This window comes from Bicyclus anynana, chromosome 12 (assembly GCF_947172395.1).
Source record: "Bicyclus anynana chromosome 12, ilBicAnyn1.1, whole genome shotgun sequence".
Lineage (NCBI taxonomy): Eukaryota > Metazoa > Arthropoda > Insecta > Lepidoptera > Nymphalidae > Bicyclus > Bicyclus anynana.
Window position 1 is genome coordinate 1,365,541 of NC_069094.1, and position 21,447 is coordinate 1,386,987.

Genomic DNA, 21,447 nt, shown 5'->3' on the forward strand with positions numbered 1-21,447 from the left:
CGGAACCCTACTTCTTACTAAAATAGAGTCATCTCTCAGAGCAACGATGAACTAATACGTTATGTGCTGAATGTTTTATTTTGCATTTGTTGTCTTAAGTAGGTAGGTAAACCTTCCTACTGACATAATATTATTAAAAGCCATTGGTCGAGTGGTTAGCCTATGTCAGTATGTAAGAGGTCCTGGGTTTGAGTGGGCTATGAATACTGAGCTTCTCAGCCAAAAGTTAAATATGTATGATGTCGTCAGAGTATGGTTACCTACAATAAACCTCGACCATTAAAGGAACTGCTTATTTAAAATGGAATATTTGCTATATCTGGATACTTAATCAATATTCTACTTTGCACTTTACTTAGGTAGTACGATTAGTCCGAGACTGAATCGAATTCAAAACCTGTCGGGTAAGAGTCCGTCCTTTTAACCATGGAGCTATTGAGCCTTCATAGGTATTTATTTTGAGATCGCTTAAAGCAATAAGGCCGCCTTCGCACTAAGAATTCGCACGCCTAAACTAAGAATTAGCATCTTAGTTTAAATTATTAATTTTTAATGATTTATTTTTAATTTTTTGTGCACTTCTTTTTTTTCAAAATATTTGTTAAACAATAATTAAATTATGTGGTAGGTAGGTCCATAGAACACGTTGTCAAGCAAATGTGGTGATAATGATTGATTGCACCCACGCTTGACCCCGCTCTTATCAGCTTCCACGAATCTTGCAAAATAATATCATTAACATAACTATTTGCTACTCAGTTCTTGTTAATCGGGATAATGATGAACCTTGGGGTCCCTGAGAAAAATAAAGTGCTTACAAATACACAAGTAAACAATTTTAATATCTACTTAGAATCGTTTATTTCCAATAGATTAACTTACTACAAAGTAATACTTAACATGAGTCTTAAATTATTTAATTTAAAATTGGAATTGTACTAATTTAAAAATCGAACTATTTATTACGTTTCAGTGTGTCATCTAGTGAGAAGTTTAAAAATAGAACTTGCGCCATCTAGCGGCAGCTGCCAGAACTCGTAGGTTCTTAACTTAATTTCACCTGATCTAAATGGTTTGTTGCTAAAACTCGTCATAACTCTGTTACAGCTTCCCCATTTATAACTTCAATTGCATGCTCTGAAGGAGGTCTCCAACATGGAATTTCTGCATACAATGGTTCTGAGGTCGTATCATCAATTATGTCCATTTTCGCTTCGCGTTTTAGCGCCTCGATTGTGTATTCCGCGACTGACAGCGGTCGTTGTCTAAGCAGTTCATCGTCGGTCTTCATAGATGGCGACACTGAACACCGTGTTGGCAATGTCCCGAAGTCGTTGATTCTGTGATTTCTATTTGTTGGTAAATGATCATAGTGGCATTCCAAAATACCTGTAAGTTATTTATTGTGTAAATAAATATATCTATTAATATTTAGTTAAGTTAATTACTTATTATTTCAAATTACCTCTAAAATTCTCCAACATTATTGGTGATATGGCTTGTACTACTACAGGTCTCATAAACTGTTTCAAATTTCTATCCAACGTAGATATTGGTTGGTAGTGGCAGTTAGTAGATGTAGGCGGATCTAAAAAAAATAAAAAGTGTATATAAAAATAAAAAAGTTATTGTGGCCCATGAGGGGATCGAACCCGCGACCTTCGCGTTATTAGCACGACGCTCTAACCAACTGAGCTAATGGGCCGATGTTGTGTATGTTGAAAATAGTAAACATAAACTTGAATACGTCAGTCCATGCTCCTACTAGGCATATTTTTTTCCTCAGCATGTTAGAAATTATTCAGCCCCTTCAGCCCTCAGCTCTTGCGCCAGTGACTTAGCTTAAAAAGATCAATTTTTAAGGGTATTTAACGAAGGGTTGTCATAAAACAAAGTGACTAACGACCCTAGTTGTATTAAGTATAATTTTCATGATAGAAAATATAAAAAATACGTTTTACACTAGGACGGTTGAGGGTTTGACCCTATGAAGTCAGCTACCTCCCAAAATCATCACAATTCAAACTCTAACAGATGCGTACGTTTTTTTTCTCGGTTGTCTCATCTCTAGACGGCATCATCATTTAATATCATCATCATATCAGCCGATGGACGTCCACTGCAGGACATAGACCTTTTGTAGGGACTTCCAAATCACGTACCCAGCTTCACTCGAAATGTCGAACTGTGTAAAAAGTATAATAGTAGATTGTTATATAAGGGGCTAAAAAGACCCTTTATATATGAAGTATTTTTAGGGCACGAGCCGTAAGCCAAGGGCATGTTACACTTTTCACTTTGATTGCGAGAAAATAAAATAATTCAGAACAGTATTCATTATTCAATGCTAAAATTCTTTTTGCAGACGCAGCTCGCAATTCAATAAAAATTAAATTAACGCATTCCACAGACAAGAACGCTGCATTTCGTTCCAATTTAAATTTTTTATAAAACAATCAGAGCCTTACATTATGTACTCATACCTATCTATGATGAGTCTATTTTAGAATATGACAATGTTTAAGAACAAGAATAGTGAAAAATACAATGTCATTTACCTGGCAATGGTGTGTGGAAAATACTTCTTACATATGGCGGTGGGTCTTTATTGTCAATCATTACTTGCATCCGAATGTCGTTCACTTTCCTCACGTCATCGTATCGAGGTCTCTTACACCGTTCTATCATCACTATCACGACAGCGACTGTGATGACTGCCATCATCACTCCACCAGCGATTGATATCACGGATATCAGGTCTACTGACGTATGGTCTCTTTCCTTATCATTCATCACAGCGGTTATGTGTTCTGGCTCTGTTAAAATATGAAACGTTTCATCCTCTACAGACTCCTGGGTAACAGGGTTATTAGTACTGGTTTTAATACTCCATTTAGTATTCACATGTTTGGTTTCATTGGTTGCTTTGTGTTTAAAATTTTCTTTCGATTTAGTAACTTCTGCTTTTGTCGTGCCATTAGTATGAAAGTTTTTAGCAGTTTTGTTCATCGCTTCATCTTTTACATACACTTTTTTATTAACAAAAGGAGATTTCGTAGCTTCGTGTGAACTTTTATATTTGTATGTGTTAGTCGAAGACTTTGTTGTTAAGAAAGTAGAAGAATTCAGTTTCTTATTTGCATTCACCGTGCTTGGCATGCTGTTAGTCGAACTTGTTGCCATAGTTGAGTTTAAAATTGCCATAGTTTTGTTCATTGCCATAGTTGTGTGCTTTTCAGATATAGTTGTATTCAAGGAAACTTTTTTAGTCGATTGTGATGTTTTGAGAGATACATTGCTCTGTGGGACACGACTCGAGACTTTGGAAGAGCTATTTCTTACGTTTACAGTAGTCAATAATTTTATAGTAAACGGAACAGGCGTAGATACTTGTGATATCATAGATTTGGTGAAACTTTGCTCAGTTTTATTATTTGGCGATGTGACATTATGTTTGTGAGACAGATATGAGGCTGTAGTCAAAGCTATCTTCTTGAATGTCGCGTGAGACACTGATGTAGGTATTATTGATACTATAATCGTTTTCGGCGTTGTAGTCTCAAATGGAGCTTCATTCCCATGAGTGGCAAGCTTAGGTTTTGCGTGTGTTTCGTGATTTTTGATTTTAGTCTCTATGTAAATCGGCACACCTTTTTGAGTTGGTTTTATCCATATCTCCTTGGGTTTAAACTTGAGTGTAGTAAAATGATTTTTGGTAGATGTCTCTGGTTTTTTGGTAGTTTCACTCTTTGTAACATCCTCCATGAGATTATTTGTTACTATTGTAACAGTAGAAGTAGGGGATGTTACAGTTGCATTTGTCCTTGAGGTGGATGTGGTAAAAGTTGATGGCGCAGCAGTTGTAGTTGTAGTAGTAGTTGTGGTAGTAGAAGTAGTTGTGTCAGTAGTTTTAATTGAGAGTGTGGTCGGGATGATAGAAGATTTAACAGATATTGGTATCGACACAGTCGAAGTAACATGCTCATTTGAGAAGTTATTTGACGTACCTTCTTCGGGAGTCTCTGTCCTATTGTAGATGAAGTTAGTAATGGTTACTTTTGGTACTGTTTCAGTTGTTTCTGTCTCTATAAACTTTATTGTAAATGGCGTAGTTGTAATATTGTCATAAATATAAAACGAGGTAGATTTGGTTGGTTTTGTTGATTTTATTATAATTTCAGTCTTATCAGTTGAAGTAAATGTCTTTTTGGTTGATGTTACTTTCAATGTCGTCGTTAAAGGAGTTGATGTAGTAGTAATTTTTGTTGAGTCTGTTAAAGTAGCTCTAGGGTTTGGTGTAGGAGTGACTATTTCTGTAAATCTAGTTGTCGGGATAGTAGATTTAGTAGTGGCAGGAGTTTTAATTGTAGATTTGGTAGTAGTTAGTAATTCTTCCATCAAAGCGGGTGCGGCTTGTACTGTTGACATGCTGATTTGACAACTGAAAAAGTACAGTAAAACCTCTTAATCTTACATTCCAATTTACAGTAAACATAGTAAATAAGATTTATAAATATATAATATAATTATAAATAATAGTAATCTAAGTACTGTAATAATATCAAAAGTTTAAAAAGAGGGCTGGTTCTTATAAGTATCGAAAATAAAGACTAGAAAGTTCAATGGAACTATGAAATTTGAAAGGATTCCTTCGATTTCCATTTGCTGTACTTTTAAATCCACCTTTTCACTCGGAATAGACAGTAAATGAGAATTTTTATCTACTTGTAAAGTAGTTATTGGGCCAGGAACAAAATATTTATGCATGAATGTACTTGAGAGCAGAAATTTGTGATTGTTCTTCGTAAAATACTTGATTATTCGTAAAGGAAGTGATTGAAGTATAGGAGAAATTCGAATTGTACCTTTTTTCTGCTCGCCAAAAACAAATTTTACTCTCAATACTTGTCTCTTATTACTCCACTAGCAGATGCCCGCGACTTCGTCCGCGTGAAAATCGATGTACATTTTCAAACCCTTCGCCCCTTCTATTTACATTTTCGAATTTTTTATATATGAAAAATACAAAATCATAACCCCTATACAATAAAGTGCGCGTTTTTTTTTGCTTGGGTAAAACGCGCGTTCCGTTTTTTGTGCATCGGTAAAATGCTCAGCCGTAGCCACGATCAAATGCCATATCACAAACCCCCGGCCGAAGGCCGGTATACAATAAAGTGCGCGGCCGAAGGCCACGCGTTCCGTTTTTTATCCATCGGTAAAATGCCTAGCCGTTGCTACGATCAGAGGCCATATCATAAACCACCGGCCAAAGGCCGGTGTACAATAAGATGCGCGGCCGAAGGCCGCGCGTTCCGTTTTTTGTGCATAAAATGCCTAGCCGTAGCCACGATCAGAGGCCACATCACAAACCCCCGGCCGAAGGCCGGTGCACAATAAAGTGGGCGGCCGAAGGCCGCGCGTTCTGTTATTTGTGCATCGGTAAAATGCCCTGCCTTAGCCACGATCAAAGGTCATATTACAAACCCCCGGCCGAAGGCCACGCGTTCCGTTTTTTGTGCATCGGTAAAATGCCCAGCCGTAGCCATGATCAGTGGCCATATCACAAACCCCCGGCCGAAGGTCGCGCTTCGTTTTTGCTTGGGTAAAATACCCAGCTGTAGTCACGCGTTCCGTTTTTTGTGATTGGGTAAAATACCCAGGGCCGCGCGTTTTTTGTTCTTGGGTAAATTGACCAGGATAAAAGGAGGACTTTTCATACAAACTTTTAACCCCTATTTCACCGCCTTCAGATTTTATTTTCGTTATAAAAAGTATACTTTATCCTGCTCCGTATTATATTCTCAATTTAAAAATTTTTTTAAAATATCTTCTATGTACAGAATTTGACAAAAGTATAGATTATGAGACAATGTGACTATTTAAACACAAAAAGAATTATTCAGTTTGAACCTGAACTTTTAAGTAGTTCCTGAGATTAGCTTCGCGCGTTCAACCAAATAAACAAACAAATTGGTCAGTTGAGTATAGAATATGTGCCTTAATGTCGATATTACAGAGTTTTAGTGGAAAACTCGTTTCTCCAAATAACGCCTGCGAATTAATTTGAGCAATCCGGTTTTTTCAAGATAACTTTTTTCTATCTGTCCGATCTTAATGAAACAAAGCCTATATGTTGCCCTGAACTTTGCTTAATCTATTTGTGAAAACCGCATCAGAATCCGTTCAGTAGAACCAGAGAATAGCGCGAACATACAGACAGAAGGACAGACAGATAGACAGACAAGAAAATTTAAAAAAATATTTTTGTATTCTATTGCTCATTTCTAATCGCCCTAACTTGATTTTAGTTAAATTTGGTCAAAGTACAGACACTCGATTTCTACTCTTTTATTATAGTACTATAGCTAGAAGATATAGATAGATAGAAGATAGATTGATTAAGTAGTTCCTGAGATTAGCTTCGCGCGTTCAACCAAATAAACAAACAAATTGGTCAGTTGAGTATAGAATATGTGCCTTAATGTCGATATTACACAGTTTTAGTGGAAAACTCGTTTCTTTAAATAACGCCTGCGAATCAATTTGAGCAATCCGGTTTTTTCAAGATAACTTTTTTTCTATCTGTCCGATCTTAATGAAACAAAGCCTATATGTTGCCCTGAACTTTGCTTAATCTATTTGTGAAAACCGCATCAGAATCCGTTCAGTAGAACCAGAGAATAGCGCGAACATACAGACAGAAGGACAGACAGACAGACAGACAGACAAGAAAATTAAAAAAAATATTTTTGTATTCTATTGCTCATTTCTAATCGCCCTAACTTGATTTTAGTTAAATTTGGTCAAAGTACAGACACTCGATTTCTACTCTTTTATTATAGTATAGAAGATAGATAGATAGATAGAAGATAGATTGATTAAGTAGTTCCTGAGATTAGCTTCGCGCGTTCAACCAAATAAACAAACAAATTGGTCAGTTGAGTATAGAATATGTGCCTTAATGTCGATATTACACAGTTTTAGTGGAAAACTCGTTTCTTTAAATAACGCCTGCGAATCAATTTGAGCAATCCGGTTTTTTCAAGATAACTTTTTTTCTATCTGTCCGATCTTAATGAAACAAAGCCTATATGTTGCCCTGAACTTTGTTTAATCTATTTGTGAAAACTGCATCAGAATCCGTTCAGTAGAACCAGAGAATAGCGCGAACATACAGACAGAAGGACAGACAGACAGACAGACAAGAAAATTTAAAAAAATATTTTTGTATTCTATTGCTCATTTCTAATCGCCCTAACTTGATTTTAGTTAAATTTGGTCAAAGTACAGACACTCGATTTCTACTCTTTTATTATAGTATAGATAGATAGATAGATAGATAGATAGATAGATAGATAGATAGATTAATCATTTTCTAAGGCGCATTAATACTATTGATGAATAAATGGTTAATTTGGTTCAGTTGATTCTTTACGCTACATACAGACCAAATATTTTTGTTACTATTATTGGTATTGGTAACATTGACCAACCATGAAATTTGAGGGTTTTTTATTATTATTAAATATTGAGGGGTCAGAGTTGCGTGGTAAATAATATAAGAGGGGTAACCCACCTCTCACCTTGCCATCCTTCTTCACAGTCGCATTCCCCTGTGGAAGGCACGCAGAACCCGTTGAGGCATTCGGGGCATTCGTTCACACAGTTCGGGCCCCATTTGTCTGGGGGACAATCTGAAATGGGGAAATTAGTATCAACGTTATCATCTTGTCATTATCAACGGACAGGTGGTATAATGGTTGCATTCTGAATAGAGTAGGTTCGATTTCCACAATTGGAAAAGATAGTGGTATGGTTTCATTATCTGTTTTGTTTATAACGAAAAAACTCAAAAACTACTAGACCGATTAGAAAAATTCTTTCACCAATAGAAAGCTACAATATCAGGGAATAACATAGGTTATATTTTATCCTCCTATTCCCACGGAAATGGGAACTAAGAGGTACTGCTTGTGTAAAATAAAATGGTAAAACTTTAATTCGATGTCACAAATAACAAATTTGGAGCAAGATAGTGTTAGTTCGGTTTGTTTAAAAGAAGGCGGCTCCAATCAAGCTGATGATCTGGAAACATCGGGGACTATAACAAAATCTCCCCCCCCCTCTCTCCTCCACCCCTCAACCCCTCTCTCAGCGCGCCGCGTCGCAGTTTGGATCTTACCGCGTTGCAAGGACCAGCTCATGATTAAGGGCCCCGTATGGGTTCGAAACTATATATTTTTTAGTATTTTATAGATTTATTTGTAATCAACAGCGTAACAGTAGGTACATAATTATTAGATTACATAAGCTTAAAACTAAGGCCACAAAGATTACAGAATATACATATTATACAAAGCTACAATACAATTTCGGGTACCTATATTAACATTAAAAGATAAAAGTGTTCTAAAAAATCTTAACAAAATTTTGTGTGTGTGTAAGTTTGCGTGTGTGTGTGAAAATATATGAAAATACTCGGAGTTTTTTTCGTTGTATAACGTGAGTTTAATAAATTATAATAAATTTATAAAATAAACTTGAATGGTGTAATGTGCTTAATTACCTTCAGTACATCCGTGCCCCATTTTCCCGCTGGGGCAAATGGGCACGCAGGAGACTTCCTTCATCTTGTACCCGGGACAGCATACCGCCACTTCTGCCGTGCGCTCCTCGGTCTGAAAGCACCCGCCATCAGAATTATCTGTGGGTATCTCATTTTTGAGAGGAGACTCGAGCTCAGCAATGAGCCGAATATGGGTTGATAATAATGATGATGGTGATATCTATTGTTAATATATCATACAATAGTCGGGATAGCCCAGTGGATACGACCTCTGCTTTCGACTCGGAGGGTGTAGGTGCGAATCCGGTCTACCTTCAACTTTTCAGTTATGTGCATTATAAGTAATGAAATATCACGTGAAACGGTGAAGGACGTACATCTTGAGGAAACCTGCACTCTTGAGAAATTTCTTAATTCTCTAGGTGTGTCAAGTTTGCTAATCGGCATTGGGTCTGTGTGGTGGAAAATTAGCCTAACCCTCCTCATTTTGAGAGGAGACTCGTCCTCACTCGTGGTTGCCGTGTTAGTTTACCTCCAGTATGGTAAGGCCCCTCTTTTCCATGCACCATGGAAATGACATGGGCATGGGCGCTCGGTGCTTCATGCCCTTCAGCAGCTTACCTCCAGTCTGGTGAGGTCCCTCATCTCCGTGCTCCACTTAGAGCAGCGCGGCGGCATGGCGAAGCACCACTCGTACGTCCTGACGGACATGGGCGCTCGGTACTTCACCCGCTTCGTTATATTGTATCTGTGGGTGTTATTTATATTGTTAGAGCAGAAGACAATGCTGAAGAATATGGGTGAAAGAAGTTTCGTAAATGGCGAACTTATAGTCCTTGAGTTCAGTTACAAAATATTTACAAATATGCTGTTAATTTTTTTTGTGTGCCTAAGCTCAGTGTTGATAATTTTTTTAGACATGGACATAGTTATGCTGCTTGTCAACGAAAATAAATATGGTATTCGTATTTCCTCGGGCGAGATCTATCACAAATAGCTTTACTACTACTTAAAATTAAATAAATGAGTGTGCTGACCACACGACTGAACTAAAACTTCTATTAAAAATAAAAAACAAAGCGCCACAGACGAACTTCAGGCATATCTACATCGCAATAGGTTCTGTTTGGCCAATGGGCCTCTCAAAGGGGCTGGAAAAACTTGACCGGGGGAACAAGATCTCCTCGTCTTACTGAGGCATCGAGGCCCGTATTTTCATCCGGATTTTTTATCTGGGAGGACATAATCTGCCATGGATGAAGTGTACAACACGGGATTGTTTCAAAGTTCTTTAAGAACGCCATCTACTGGTAATTTAAAATAACAAACACTGTTTCACTATGTCTGTAGATGGCAGCACGCATCACCCAATTACAATTTTCGTAACGCATTCAAGTCAAGTCAAGCGTGTGTAACGAAGTTTTACTTTAAAAGTTGTAATGTATATGTTACCGTTAAATTGTAAAATACTTTAGTTTATCTCACTCGTGATATTATAATCTACCGTCATATTGTGAACTGAAAATACTGATTACAATTTAAAGTGTTATTTTTCGGTATGTTTTAATCTATTGGAAGTGAAACCGTTAAATTGTCAATGGATAAATTTAACATAGAGTTACGAAAATATTACAGCATTAATATTATATCCGTGATAGCCCAGTGGATATGACCTCTGCCTCCGATTCCGGAGGGTGTGGGTTCGAAACCGGTCCGGGGCATGCACCTCCAACTTTTCAGTTGTGTGCATTTTAGTAATATAATTAAATATCACGTGTCTCAAACGGTGAAGGAAAACATCGTGAGGAAACCTGCATACCAGAGAATTCTCTGAATTCTTGGCATTGGGCCAGCGTGGTGGACTATTGGCCTAATTACCCTCTAATTCAGAGAGGAGACTCGAGCTCAGCAGTGAGCTGAAAATAGGTTTATTAATATTATATCACGAGTGAAATCATAAATTAACGTATTTTACAATGTAACGGTGACATTATACTGTACTAATAGGTCTACTCACTTCTGCTGCACCATGCATACGTTGGGCCCGCTCAAGGCGAGCACTTCAGTCACCATAGCCACCACCATCACTAGACACCATAGCGTTTCTGGGCTCGCCCATTGCACTATCATTTTCACTAGGTTTTCTTTTCATCCATTCCGAAACAGTTATTGCATCACATTTTATGATTACTTTCTGCTCCTTCAGGCTTAGGATATCCTTATCTTTTTCTGCTCAAATGTCCAAAATACTCGTATGAGTTAGCTTGAACCACTTATATCAAGAAACTGATCTATACATCAATACACGAATAATCAACACATTAGATACATATTATGAGCGTTAGTCAAAATGGTCGTTGCTTTCAAAATAACGGTTTTATTAAGTGCTTTTAGTTATTTATACGATAATAAAACATCTGTCTATTTGTCTGGGTTATTCCTTGAACTGATTTTAATGTAACTTTTAATAAAAGAGGAGGTTATTGAGTATGATTAGCCATGAACCCAGGATATGTGAAAGATTTGATTTGGAACAGAGGATATTATACTTTTTTCCCGGGAAAACTGGTTATCGCAGGATTAGTGAGAATTAAAAACGCGCGGACGAAGTAGTGGGTGTCCTATAGTATATACACATAACGTTAGATAATCCAACTCCAGTTATAAGTTATAATAAAGCTCTTATTAACCTCTTACTGCGTCCCCTCACACTGCAGGAGGTCAACTAACTCAGGAAGGGGGCGAGGGGACACTAATTGTCGACGGGAGATAGCTCATATTGCGTAATGTGGCACAGTTTGTGCGTTATATTTTCCATAAAGTATGTGGCGGTGGTGTATAAAGGAATGGATGGAATTGTTATTGTTAATGATCTTTTTTTTAATTCTTTACAAGTTAGTCCTTGACTACAATCTTAATCGACACCCCATTCGGTTTCTACACGACACCGTACCGAAACATTAGTTTGCTGGTAGGGTGATAACTAGCCACGGCCGAAGCCTCCCACCAGCCAGACCTGGATCAATTAAGAAATCGATCGACCGATCGATCGAATAGGAATCCAACTGAGGACCTCCGTCTTGTAAACCCACTGCGTATACCTCTGCGCCACGGAGACCGTCTTTGCCTGCTCGGTTGCCTAGTTTCCGAGCATATTCAATGCAAACAAACAATCAAATATATCTTTAAAAATAAATTTCTCCCGACCGAAATTTTCGACCACGGTGACCCAGGGTCATTATATTCGGCAGGAGATATTATAGTGCACAAGTGTGTGTGCAAGCACAGGTACACCCTATTCTCTCACTGTCATAGTTTCTTAAAATGGTAGACCGATACGAGCGGTGAGAGATCAGGCACAAGACCGACGGCTTTACGTGCTCTCCGAGGCTGTACTAACACCGGTAAGTTACCAACTCTAGGCTGTTGTTAAACTTTATTTCGTTGGAAAAATTGCCATAAACGTATTATTTTTGTTAGCCTTACTGGGATTCAAACTTTGGACCTTATTGCCCGTCGCCGAACCAGCGTACCACGGGACCAATATGGCTCATTCATTCAGGAGACAATATTAGTATAAATCACATAGGCGAATTTTCAAGCATCCAATAGCTGACTATAAATTTGCAATAACTGATAAAGTTTTATTATATAAGTTGGAAAGTTATCGCATTTCCTACAGATAACAGTTCCGCAGATATCAAGAGTGAGTTTTATTCACTTTTTAACTGTTACAGTTAAAGTTTGACCGAGATTTTAGGAGTGAAATTATCGATTTAGATTAAGAAGTATCAGAATAACGTACCTACGTGCCATCCTACCGGCAACGGCGTACCAATAAGCAACTTAGAGGCCCGGTACGATGTCGTGCATTAAAACCGAAAGATGTGGGAATTTTCATCCTACTCTTAATAAGTTAGCCTGCTTCCACCTTAAATTGCATCATCACCATCAGGTGAGATTCCAGTCAAGAGCTAACTTAATAATACTCGTAAAATTTAGTACGTAATCTACAGACAAGCAACAAGACAGGTTTATGTGTAAAAACTGTGTTTGTGTGTCTGCAGTGATAACACTCCGGTTTATAGACACAGACATGATTTATCTGTTATCTTACCATTAGATCGGAAGCTAAGCGAACTTCCCGCCAGTGGCGGACTAAACTCATTAAAGGCCCGAGCGGTAAAACTAAATGAGATCCCCGTTTAAGAAGTTGTAATTTTACAAGTTACGGTTTAAAAACGGTACATCGCGATCCATTCATGTCTTTGTATCTATTTGGGGATTTCAAACTTTGGAGGTCATCCAAGAGAAGAACCTCTGATCTTCGGCCTAAGACCAGAGGCCTATGGATCGTCCCCTTCTGGTTCGGTTAGCTTCTCGATAAAGATTAACTATATCTATTACTACTCATGATGGCACGATTTCGCATGCAGCATTATAAATTAGGGGCAGGATGCTATCTGTTATCAAAGGAGGCGTCGACCTCTTCCCGATCGGCAGTGCTAGCTAGACTCACTTGACAACAAAAACGGTAATTTTATTGTTTGCAACACTAGAGTAATGGATATTTTTATATAGATACTAGAGGACGCCTGCGACTTTGTTCGCGGCTTCTAAAGGGGAACTTTTTCGTCTTACAAGATTTTGGCGGGATTGTAACCATTAAGAGCGGAATGTCAATGAAAAATGTGTCAAAAATGGGAAAAACGTGAGCGTCTCGGAACGCTGATATGATAACTTAAACCTGCAGCAGTATGTGTAAGAGAAAGAGACGCAAGACAGAGTGGCTACGTAACGCGTTACGTTACGGAACGGTTTACAGTCCCATAAAAAGTTCATCATCATCATCATCATTATAGGTCTCTTGCATGGACCTCCGAGCACAACGGTCTTGAGCCGCCAGCATCCAACGGCTTCCTGCAATCTGCTTGATGTCCTCGGTCCACCTAGTGGAGGTCGACCAACACTCCGCTTCCGCCTCCAGTGCCACCATTCCAGCACCTTGAGACCCCAACGTCCATCGGCTATTCAAACTATGTGACCTGCCCATTGCCACTTCAGCTTCGCGACTCGCTGAGCTATGTCGGTGACTTTGGTTCGTCTGCGGATCTCCTGATTTCTGATTCGTTCATGCAGAGAAACTCCAAGCATAGCTCGCTCCATTGCCCGTTGAGTGTCTTTGAGCATTCTAATAAGGCCATAGTTAGCGACCAAGTCTCGGATCCGTAGGTAATTAGTATCCTAGTAGACAATAATATCTGACTCGTCAACGGAATTCCGCGATTTTTATCAAAATATATCACAAAATCACAACAGACTAAGCAATACATTAATTGTATCAATATCAATCAACTCTTGAGAGAATGCGCCTATGTTTTGTCAGTGAGCTGTTAAACTAAACAGGCCTAATGCCACGTAATGGGGGGCAAACTGCTTTCTTCCGTCCGTCGGATTGAATTGACTATAAACTGAATTGAAACTAGCTACTTTGTCGACTTTTATTGACCCCTTATAAAGGGGACAATTGGTGTAAATGTGAAAAATTGATTCACACTCTCACTGTTATGAATGATTGAATGAAATCTCCCTCTGTGGTCGTTCTATTGTAGCCCTGACCACGACCAGTTTGTGGTCAGGGCTGCATTCGCCATCCCATTCTTTTTATGTAGTCAGGCTTCTTTATTATAATCAAAGTTACAAAATAAAACCCTTATATTTCTGTTATCGAACCACGAGCGCGGTTAATTTTTTAACCGACTTCAAAAAGGAGGAGGTTCTCAATTCGGTCGGTATTTCTTTTTTTTTTTTTTTTTTTTTTTTTTTTTTATGTATGTACACCGATTACTCAAAGACGCCTGGACCGATTTCAAAAATTCTTTTTTTGTTTGAAACGGTATAGTCCCCATTTGGTCCCATTGCCATCATGTCAAGATCTGATGATGGAATCCTGGAGAAATTGAGGGGAACTTTCGAAAATTATATGGGTGTCTAGTGTGTTTGTATACTTTTCCATTTAGTACTTTTAAGCACTACAATTTCATGAAGGTTTAAAGTCGATCTGATGATGGAGCCATAAAACAGACGAGGGAACTCCTCGGCGATTCACAGCAGTTACCTTGTGTTTGGGCTTGATTAATTTGTATTAATGAGAACTTTCCACATAGATAGGTTGTGACTGTCATTTAGGGGTTTGGTGATGAAGACCAAGGACAATTAAGGGAACTCCTTAACAGTTTACAGTAACTACCTTGTGTTTGGCCTTGATTAATTCGTATTGCTGAGAACTATCTACCTATATGAGTTGTGTCTGTTATTAGGGGTCTGATGATGAAGACCAAGGTCAATTAAGGGAACTCCTTAACGGTTTACGGTAGCTACCTTATGCTTGGGCTTGATTAATTTGTATTGCTGAGAATTTTGTACCAAGATGGGTTGTGACTGTCATTAGGGGTCTGATGTATTCGTTTGAGATGAAATTTTACACTAAAAATGGAAAAATAATAAAAATTTTAATAAAAAAAATACAACCGACTTCAAAACCTAAAAATGTACCCGCTAAACTAAAAAGCGAAAAATAACATCATAATATGTTCTACCTGCTGATCAGTATGAAGGCGGTGCTTAGCCGGTGTTGTCTTAATTAAAGCCATTTCTGACAGGACCACATGAAACAACAGTCTGCAAAATCTAAATCTATAAGATATTCTCACATGGCTTGAATTAATACATCACCGGCTTAGCACCGCCTTCATACTGATCAGCAGGTAGAACATATTATGATGTTATTTTTCGCTTTTTAGTTTAGCGGGTACATTTTTAGGTTTTGAAGTCGGTTGTATTTTTTTTATTAAAATTTTTTACTTATTATGAATGAAATAATCTCCTGAATAATCGCTCATGTTTTCTGACGATTTCATTAAGCCAAAGTAATAAAAATTGTTTTTAAAGTCTGTAGTTTTTTTTTCCACCGCTAAAATCGAAAAAAGTATATATCCATTTATTAATCCAATCATTTAATCTACCAAATGCAATCGGTCCCCATGACGCTTTAGTAACTGCAAATTTAGCATCTCGGGCTCCCTTACTATAACGCACTACATTGTTTTTAAATTTAACTATTTCCGTTTTTTCGCCTTTGCAATGTGGTCTAATATATTTTTCAATGAAATATTACTTGACAATGTCATTTTCTTCAAGTGAAATCGTTTTTTTTCTTTTCATGAACATCTAACATGATTGTTTCAATGAAATTACGTTAATTATCGCGTTTGTGTTTGTGGTCATATAGGCTATATTTTATTACGCGGGTGAAACCGTGGAGCGTCGACTAGTTTAGTTGTCTAGAAAACCAAACTAGACCAAACTAGCCAATACCGAAGCCTTCCAACGTACAAAAGTTTAAATGTAAGTAGGTACTAGGATGACATAAATATGAGATAGTTTTTATTTCGTTTAACTTTTTTACCAGCTGTTCGCTCAAGTGGCGGCCATAACGTAATATTAATTGGCTTAACGACCCTTCCATGCATGCCTCATATTGGAGCTAATGTGCTTTATTTGTCATAGAGTAGCTTGTGATAGAGATTTGGTTTTATAATTTACTAGCTAACGTCCCTCCGTTTCACCCGCATAGTTCCAGTTCCCGTCAGAATACGGAGGTAAATATAGCTCATGACACTCAAAAAATGTTGCTTTCTAGTGGTAAAATTTTGAAAATCGGTTCACTATATCGAGAGATTACCCTCTACAATACCAAAAACTTGACCTCTAACTTGACCTTAAAATGTTGTATTATAAAATTGATTCAATAAGTAGAAATTGATAAATTTAGATGCTGTCGGCTCGAGACTGAATTGCTTGGGTGTCTTAAAAAGGTCTATTTCCAGCAATGGACGTCCGCTGATGATGATGATGATGACCTCATTTAGAGAAATTCGGCCGTACAATGTAATAATCATTATCCAATTCAACCCCTATTCTTAGAAAAACAAAAGCAAATTCTGAAAATAGCTCCAAACAACATAATAATTTACTTTAAACTGAAGAAACAAAAGAGACTCAAACACGCGAAACTCCACAGTCTACGAGAATTGAAAAGATGTATTCACTGAAATAAGCAGACAATGTTTTACAAACTCCCTGAAAGGCGTTTTCAAAACGAAAACACTACTGGAGGTGGATTTTTCACATTCTAAAGGAATATGAAAGCACAGCGCGTAGTTGCAGTTGCGATGCATCTAGGGTTGCCAACTTTTGATTTGAGAATGAAATAATAATATTTATTAATTTATTAAGAAACTTGAAAGATCTCGTTAATTGGGCAATTATGGAGATCTTTGTCGAGCCCTTGTTCGAGCTAAGAAATGTTGCTTTTCTTTCTTTTGATAAATTTTCAGTTGTTACCTGGAGTTGGGAAGTTGGTTTATCCGTGTCCACGGAGAGAACGGGTAGCCCTCGATCTCCGTTATTATCGCTAATCCCAGATAGCGATCTCTCTACATGTTAAAAAATTAGAGTGGTCAAAACTAATTCCAAAAATTATCTTTACCTTAAACACCAACTCGCAATAGCGCAGCGTGATGTGTTGAAACTCGAAATTTTCTCTCACTATGAGACTGGACTAGCCCTGTAATGGTTCATTCATATAGATAATAATGATTTATTGATACGGCTGTTTTTTTATTTTATTTTTTATTATATTTATTTTCATCATAACTTAAAACTAGCCTTACAGGTAGGTACCATTTAATAATTTCGAGTTTCTACTACGGTTACAATATGGTAGTAACCTTTTACGTAGCTTTACCTATGTGTCGTATATCAAACCGCATCATCTAAACTTAGAACTGTGCATATTACATTGAATTTGAATCGTACATATATTTCATGAAAGCCTATGTGTAGGTGTCATTTCATGAAAACCTATGTGTGGCAACCCTATTTGCATCCCTGCAGTATGCTCGTATTGAAAGGGACTAGAGCGTAACGTTTTATCTCCGCCAGAGTTTAAATGCACTCCTCGAAATTCCTTTGGGGAATTTTTTGTTCGTTCCAGTTTTTTGACGCGTATAAGACACCGCCTTCTGCTACTAGGTTTTTATTCTACATGATACAAATATAAACATTCAAACATATGGAATGTATTTTATGATGTACGTAAGCTTTGACTTGAGAAATGTTGTCAACGAAGTTTAATCAAGTGTGTGTGAGAAATCTAAATAATATGAGTATGTGAGATTGTGTAATGAATTCACGTCTTAACTACTCAAACTGTCTTTAAGAGAATACACGCTTCAGAAAAGGGCATACACTACGATACACTGGTAACACTATTAAGTTATATCTCTTAAAAATAAACATTTAGTATTTGCATTATTTTTTTTTAAAGAATATCTGCTATATGTTTTAAATATGAGCAAAATTCCCATTCTCCTCCAACTAGATGTGAAAGACTGTATTAGGAGTGGGTACGACAATAGTCCAACGGTGCGGGGATCGAGCCACCACTCCTCGGTATTGAGCCCGTCCGCTTTACCGTTGAGCTATTGACCCCTCAGTTATATAGTTATTAGTCTTAATTAGTGATTTATGACTAATCCTTAATCTAATAAGTTGACTACGACAAGATCAGACCTAAATCAAGTTTGGAAGTTAATGCCCCAAAATAATACCGAGAATCACCTTTGCGATTAATTAAAGCTGAACCTCCTACCTAAGAAACAACTGTGACTGTGTGTGTTTTGACGGCCTCCGTGGCGCAGTGGTATGCGCGGTGGATTTACAAAACGGAGGTCCTGGGTTCGATCCCCGGCTGGGCAAATTGAGATTTTCTTAATTTGTCCAGGTCTGGCTGGTGGAAGGCTTCGGCCGTGGCTAGTTACCACCCTACCGGCAAAGACGTACCGCCAAGCGATTTAGCGTTCCGGTACGATGCCGTGTAGAAACCGAAAGGGGTGTGGATTTTCATCCTCCTCCTAACAAGTTAGCCCGCTTCCATCTTAGACTGCATCATCACTTACCATCAGGTGAGATTGTAGTCAAGGGCTTACTTGTAAAGATTAAAAAAAAAAAACCTTCTTATTTTTTGTTGCTTTAATTTGTACATAGATGTTTTGACAACCCTGACATAAATAAATACATCTGCGGCCGCAGTAATCTATGAATTAATTTGAACATCCTGCCAATCAAGCGAATATTTTGTGTAACTCTTTTTGAGCGAGTGAAAAGGATGTCAAACGTCTATAATAATTACTGTATTTATTGACGTATAAGTAATGTTAATTTCAATTTATTCAGGTTTCAGTTGTTAACAGAAAATTAATGTTTACTTCTGGTATTTTGTATAAATTATAAATACGTTACATAAAACATAAACCTTTACGTACAAAAATATAATAACTGTATTATTTTCTATGTAAATTGCTGTTGATGTTTCGTAAAATTTTTTAACAAACTTGTCTTTTTTCCTTGTTTTTAGAGTTCTCTGCTATTTTGTAATTAATTGTAATTTTTGTTTGGTTCATTTGTTTTAAATTTCAGGCATCGCTATCGGTATTGGCTTGTATTGGTATCGGATTGAGCTGTACTTTTAATCGTGTATTTCAGTATAATCCAAAATTATGGTATAATTGAACATTTAATACTCGTAGGTACTAACTAACAGAGCTCCTTGATATGTTCCAGATGATATATATATCGGTATGAAAAGAAATTGAAATGCGTTGCTAAATTTTGTCCAAATGTTGTACCTTTTTGGACTTGTATTATTAACCCGACTTTGTTTTTTATAAAAAATAGATTTTAAAAACACATAAAAATTAACATACACTTGCAAACACACAAAGTAAACACTATTTCGGACACAAAAATATACAGAAAGTACTAGGCGAGCAGAACGATAAGGAGCGTAAGGGAAGCGAGCGCGTCACGTGTGCAACCCGAAATACGGCCGGGACTCGACTGGGAGATAACAAGTGTATGTATAAAAAAATGGGAGTGTCGGTCGGTCTTTTATTGCTTTCTTGGAAATAGGGAGTACGGAATAAAAAGTTTTATAAATAATATGGTATCTGGTCGTGTATCGGGTGTGATACTAAAAAATGTATGCGGGGATGATTCGTTCGTAAATATTTACCCCTTCCATCAAAAAAGTTTGTTTTGCCATCTGTGTAATGGTACTTTTTACTAGTTTTTGTATAACTTAGCTGGTATTTCTGTCTTTGGTTTCAGTGTTTTTACAAAATGGAGCTGAAATTATTATACTTAGTTGTAGTCGAATTTTGCCACAGGGCTTATCCGGGGAAGCACTATCACAATACAACACTGCTGTGTTCCGATCTGAAGGGCATTGCTATATTTTTGCTTGCTGTCTCAAATTCTCAAATTAATGGCACCAATAATAAAAAACGATAGACGTCCGAAGTCATGATATTTAGAAGGTTATAGGTACATAATATATTTACAGGGTTAAGGTAAAATAAATGCCTCGTTTGTTCACTGCTTTGACTATCTGGCATGGAAAAAGGAGATCCTATAGGTTCGAGTCGATTTGAGCTATGAAATATTGAGGAGATTGATTCACTGCCAGGAATTGGGAGCCGGGTTGGTCGAGGAGCATATTAAGCCGCCAGGAGATCGTCTATTAACTTGCAATACTAATCTATACTAATATTATAAAGCTGAAGAGTTCGTTTGTTTGTTTGTTTGAACGCGCTAATCTCTAGAACTACTGGTCTGATTTCAAAAATTCTTTCAGTGTTAGATAGCAGATTTATCGAGGAAGGCTATATGAGTATATATTATCCCCATATTCCTACGGGAACGGGAACCACGCGGATAAAACCGCGCGGCGTCTGCTAGTCTTTAATATCATCAGTCGTAATCTGAAGTAATAGTTATGATAGCCGAGTGGCGCAGTGAGTAGTGACCAAAATTTCTTCCTGTAAATGGTCAAGAATAAGTATCATTACTTTTATACACGAGAAACTCGCACCTCCCTCCTGCTATTTATCACCCACTTATCGTAAAAGCGGATAGCTTCGTGAATTTCATTTGCTAATATTACACAATAACCCCCCTTCACTCTATACATATAACGAGTGCAATTGCAAACACTCATATTGTATCCCAGTGGCCCGACACCGCGTCGCCTCATTTATTGGATTGCACCCTCTCTGTTCACGTCAACAAATATTGTCTACATGCAAATGTTTACTCTATTTCCATATTGCCAAAGTCCGTAATTGATTGGCGAAATTTATAAAAGCGTAGGCGTGTGAAGCTCTATAGATATTATGTTTTCCTAGTACAATGCCTCCTGATATGTTTACGTAATATTTGGATCACAATAGATTTTTTAAATTACCACCAATTTCGTCCAGTGGTTGTTTGGCTAAAGGATCATGATCCCGGACTCGAACCTTGTACGTTGATAGACTACTTTGTTCTTGTATTTTTTTAATTGCTAAAGAGTAACCGCATTAAAGCAGCGTGGTGGAACTAAGCTCCAAATTCGAGACTACTTGTGATGCCCATTCAAATGGGCTTGCTTTGATTTTTCTGCTTAAACATAAAAAATATAACACTAAACAGTTTTTAATATTCCTTTTTGTTGAGGCCGGGGACCGTATATTGCATTAAAGAAATTAAGTGAACCCCATGCGGGTACCGATTAAGTTACAGTAATCTACATCCATTATGAGTAGGGATACCACGAGACATAATAAACTGCGGTTTGTATTGATTTCTATTAATATTCATAAAACTGGAATTGCATACACCTGTTACATGAATTGAAACTGGTGTGAATTGAATAATACTAACTTATAGTCAGGCTTTATTTCAATAGATTTGAATTTTGTAAAACAATTAATATA

The 21,447-nt window shown here is 37.4% G+C and overlaps 1 protein-coding gene and 1 non-coding gene across 10 annotated transcripts; both read right to left on the bottom strand.

The window, feature by feature from the left end:
* Positions 1-821: 821 nt before the first annotated feature.
* On the bottom strand, positions 822-19,546 carry LOC112052641 (uncharacterized). 9 transcript variants are annotated; one of them, XM_024091815.2, is made up of 9 exons: positions 19,399-19,543; positions 10,587-10,860; positions 9,191-9,317; positions 8,570-8,681; positions 7,580-7,697; positions 4,008-4,441; positions 2,559-2,816; positions 1,466-1,588; positions 822-1,389 (listed from the first exon to the last, which is right to left on the bottom strand). In XM_024091815.2, exons 2-9 carry the CDS (start codon positions 10,697-10,699, stop codon positions 1,091-1,093), a joined length of 1,584 nt encoding a protein of 527 aa, XP_023947583.2. In that variant the 5' UTR covers positions 10,700-10,860; positions 19,399-19,543; the 3' UTR covers positions 822-1,090. The 9 variants fall into 9 exon arrangements, with proteins under 9 accessions (XP_023947583.2, XP_023947581.2, XP_023947577.2 ...); XM_024091813.2 differs by having other exon boundaries at positions 2,559-4,441; positions 10,587-10,798; positions 19,399-19,546; XM_024091809.2 differs by having other exon boundaries at positions 2,559-4,441; positions 19,399-19,544.
* Trnai-aau (transfer RNA isoleucine (anticodon AAU)) lies at positions 1,632-1,705 on the bottom strand. Its single transcript has one exon. It is a non-coding gene; the product is annotated as a tRNA-Ile (tRNA).
* Positions 19,547-21,447: the final 1,901 nt, after the last annotated feature.

Bases quoted from the DNA above. Each gene is read 5' to 3' on its own strand.
- LOC112052641 (XM_024091813.2), bottom strand. From the start codon at position 10,699: ATGATAGTGCAATGGGCGAGCCCAGAAACGCTATGGTGTCTAGTGATG. The intron at 4,442-7,579 runs GTGGGTTACCCC...GTACTTTTTCAG, and splicing joins GAAGGATGGCAAGGTGAGAG to TTGTCAAATCAGCATGTCAA. The intron at 1,589-2,558 runs GTAAATGACATT...TATTTTTTTTAG, and splicing joins TTTCCACACACCATTGCCAG to ATCCGCCTACATCTACTAAC.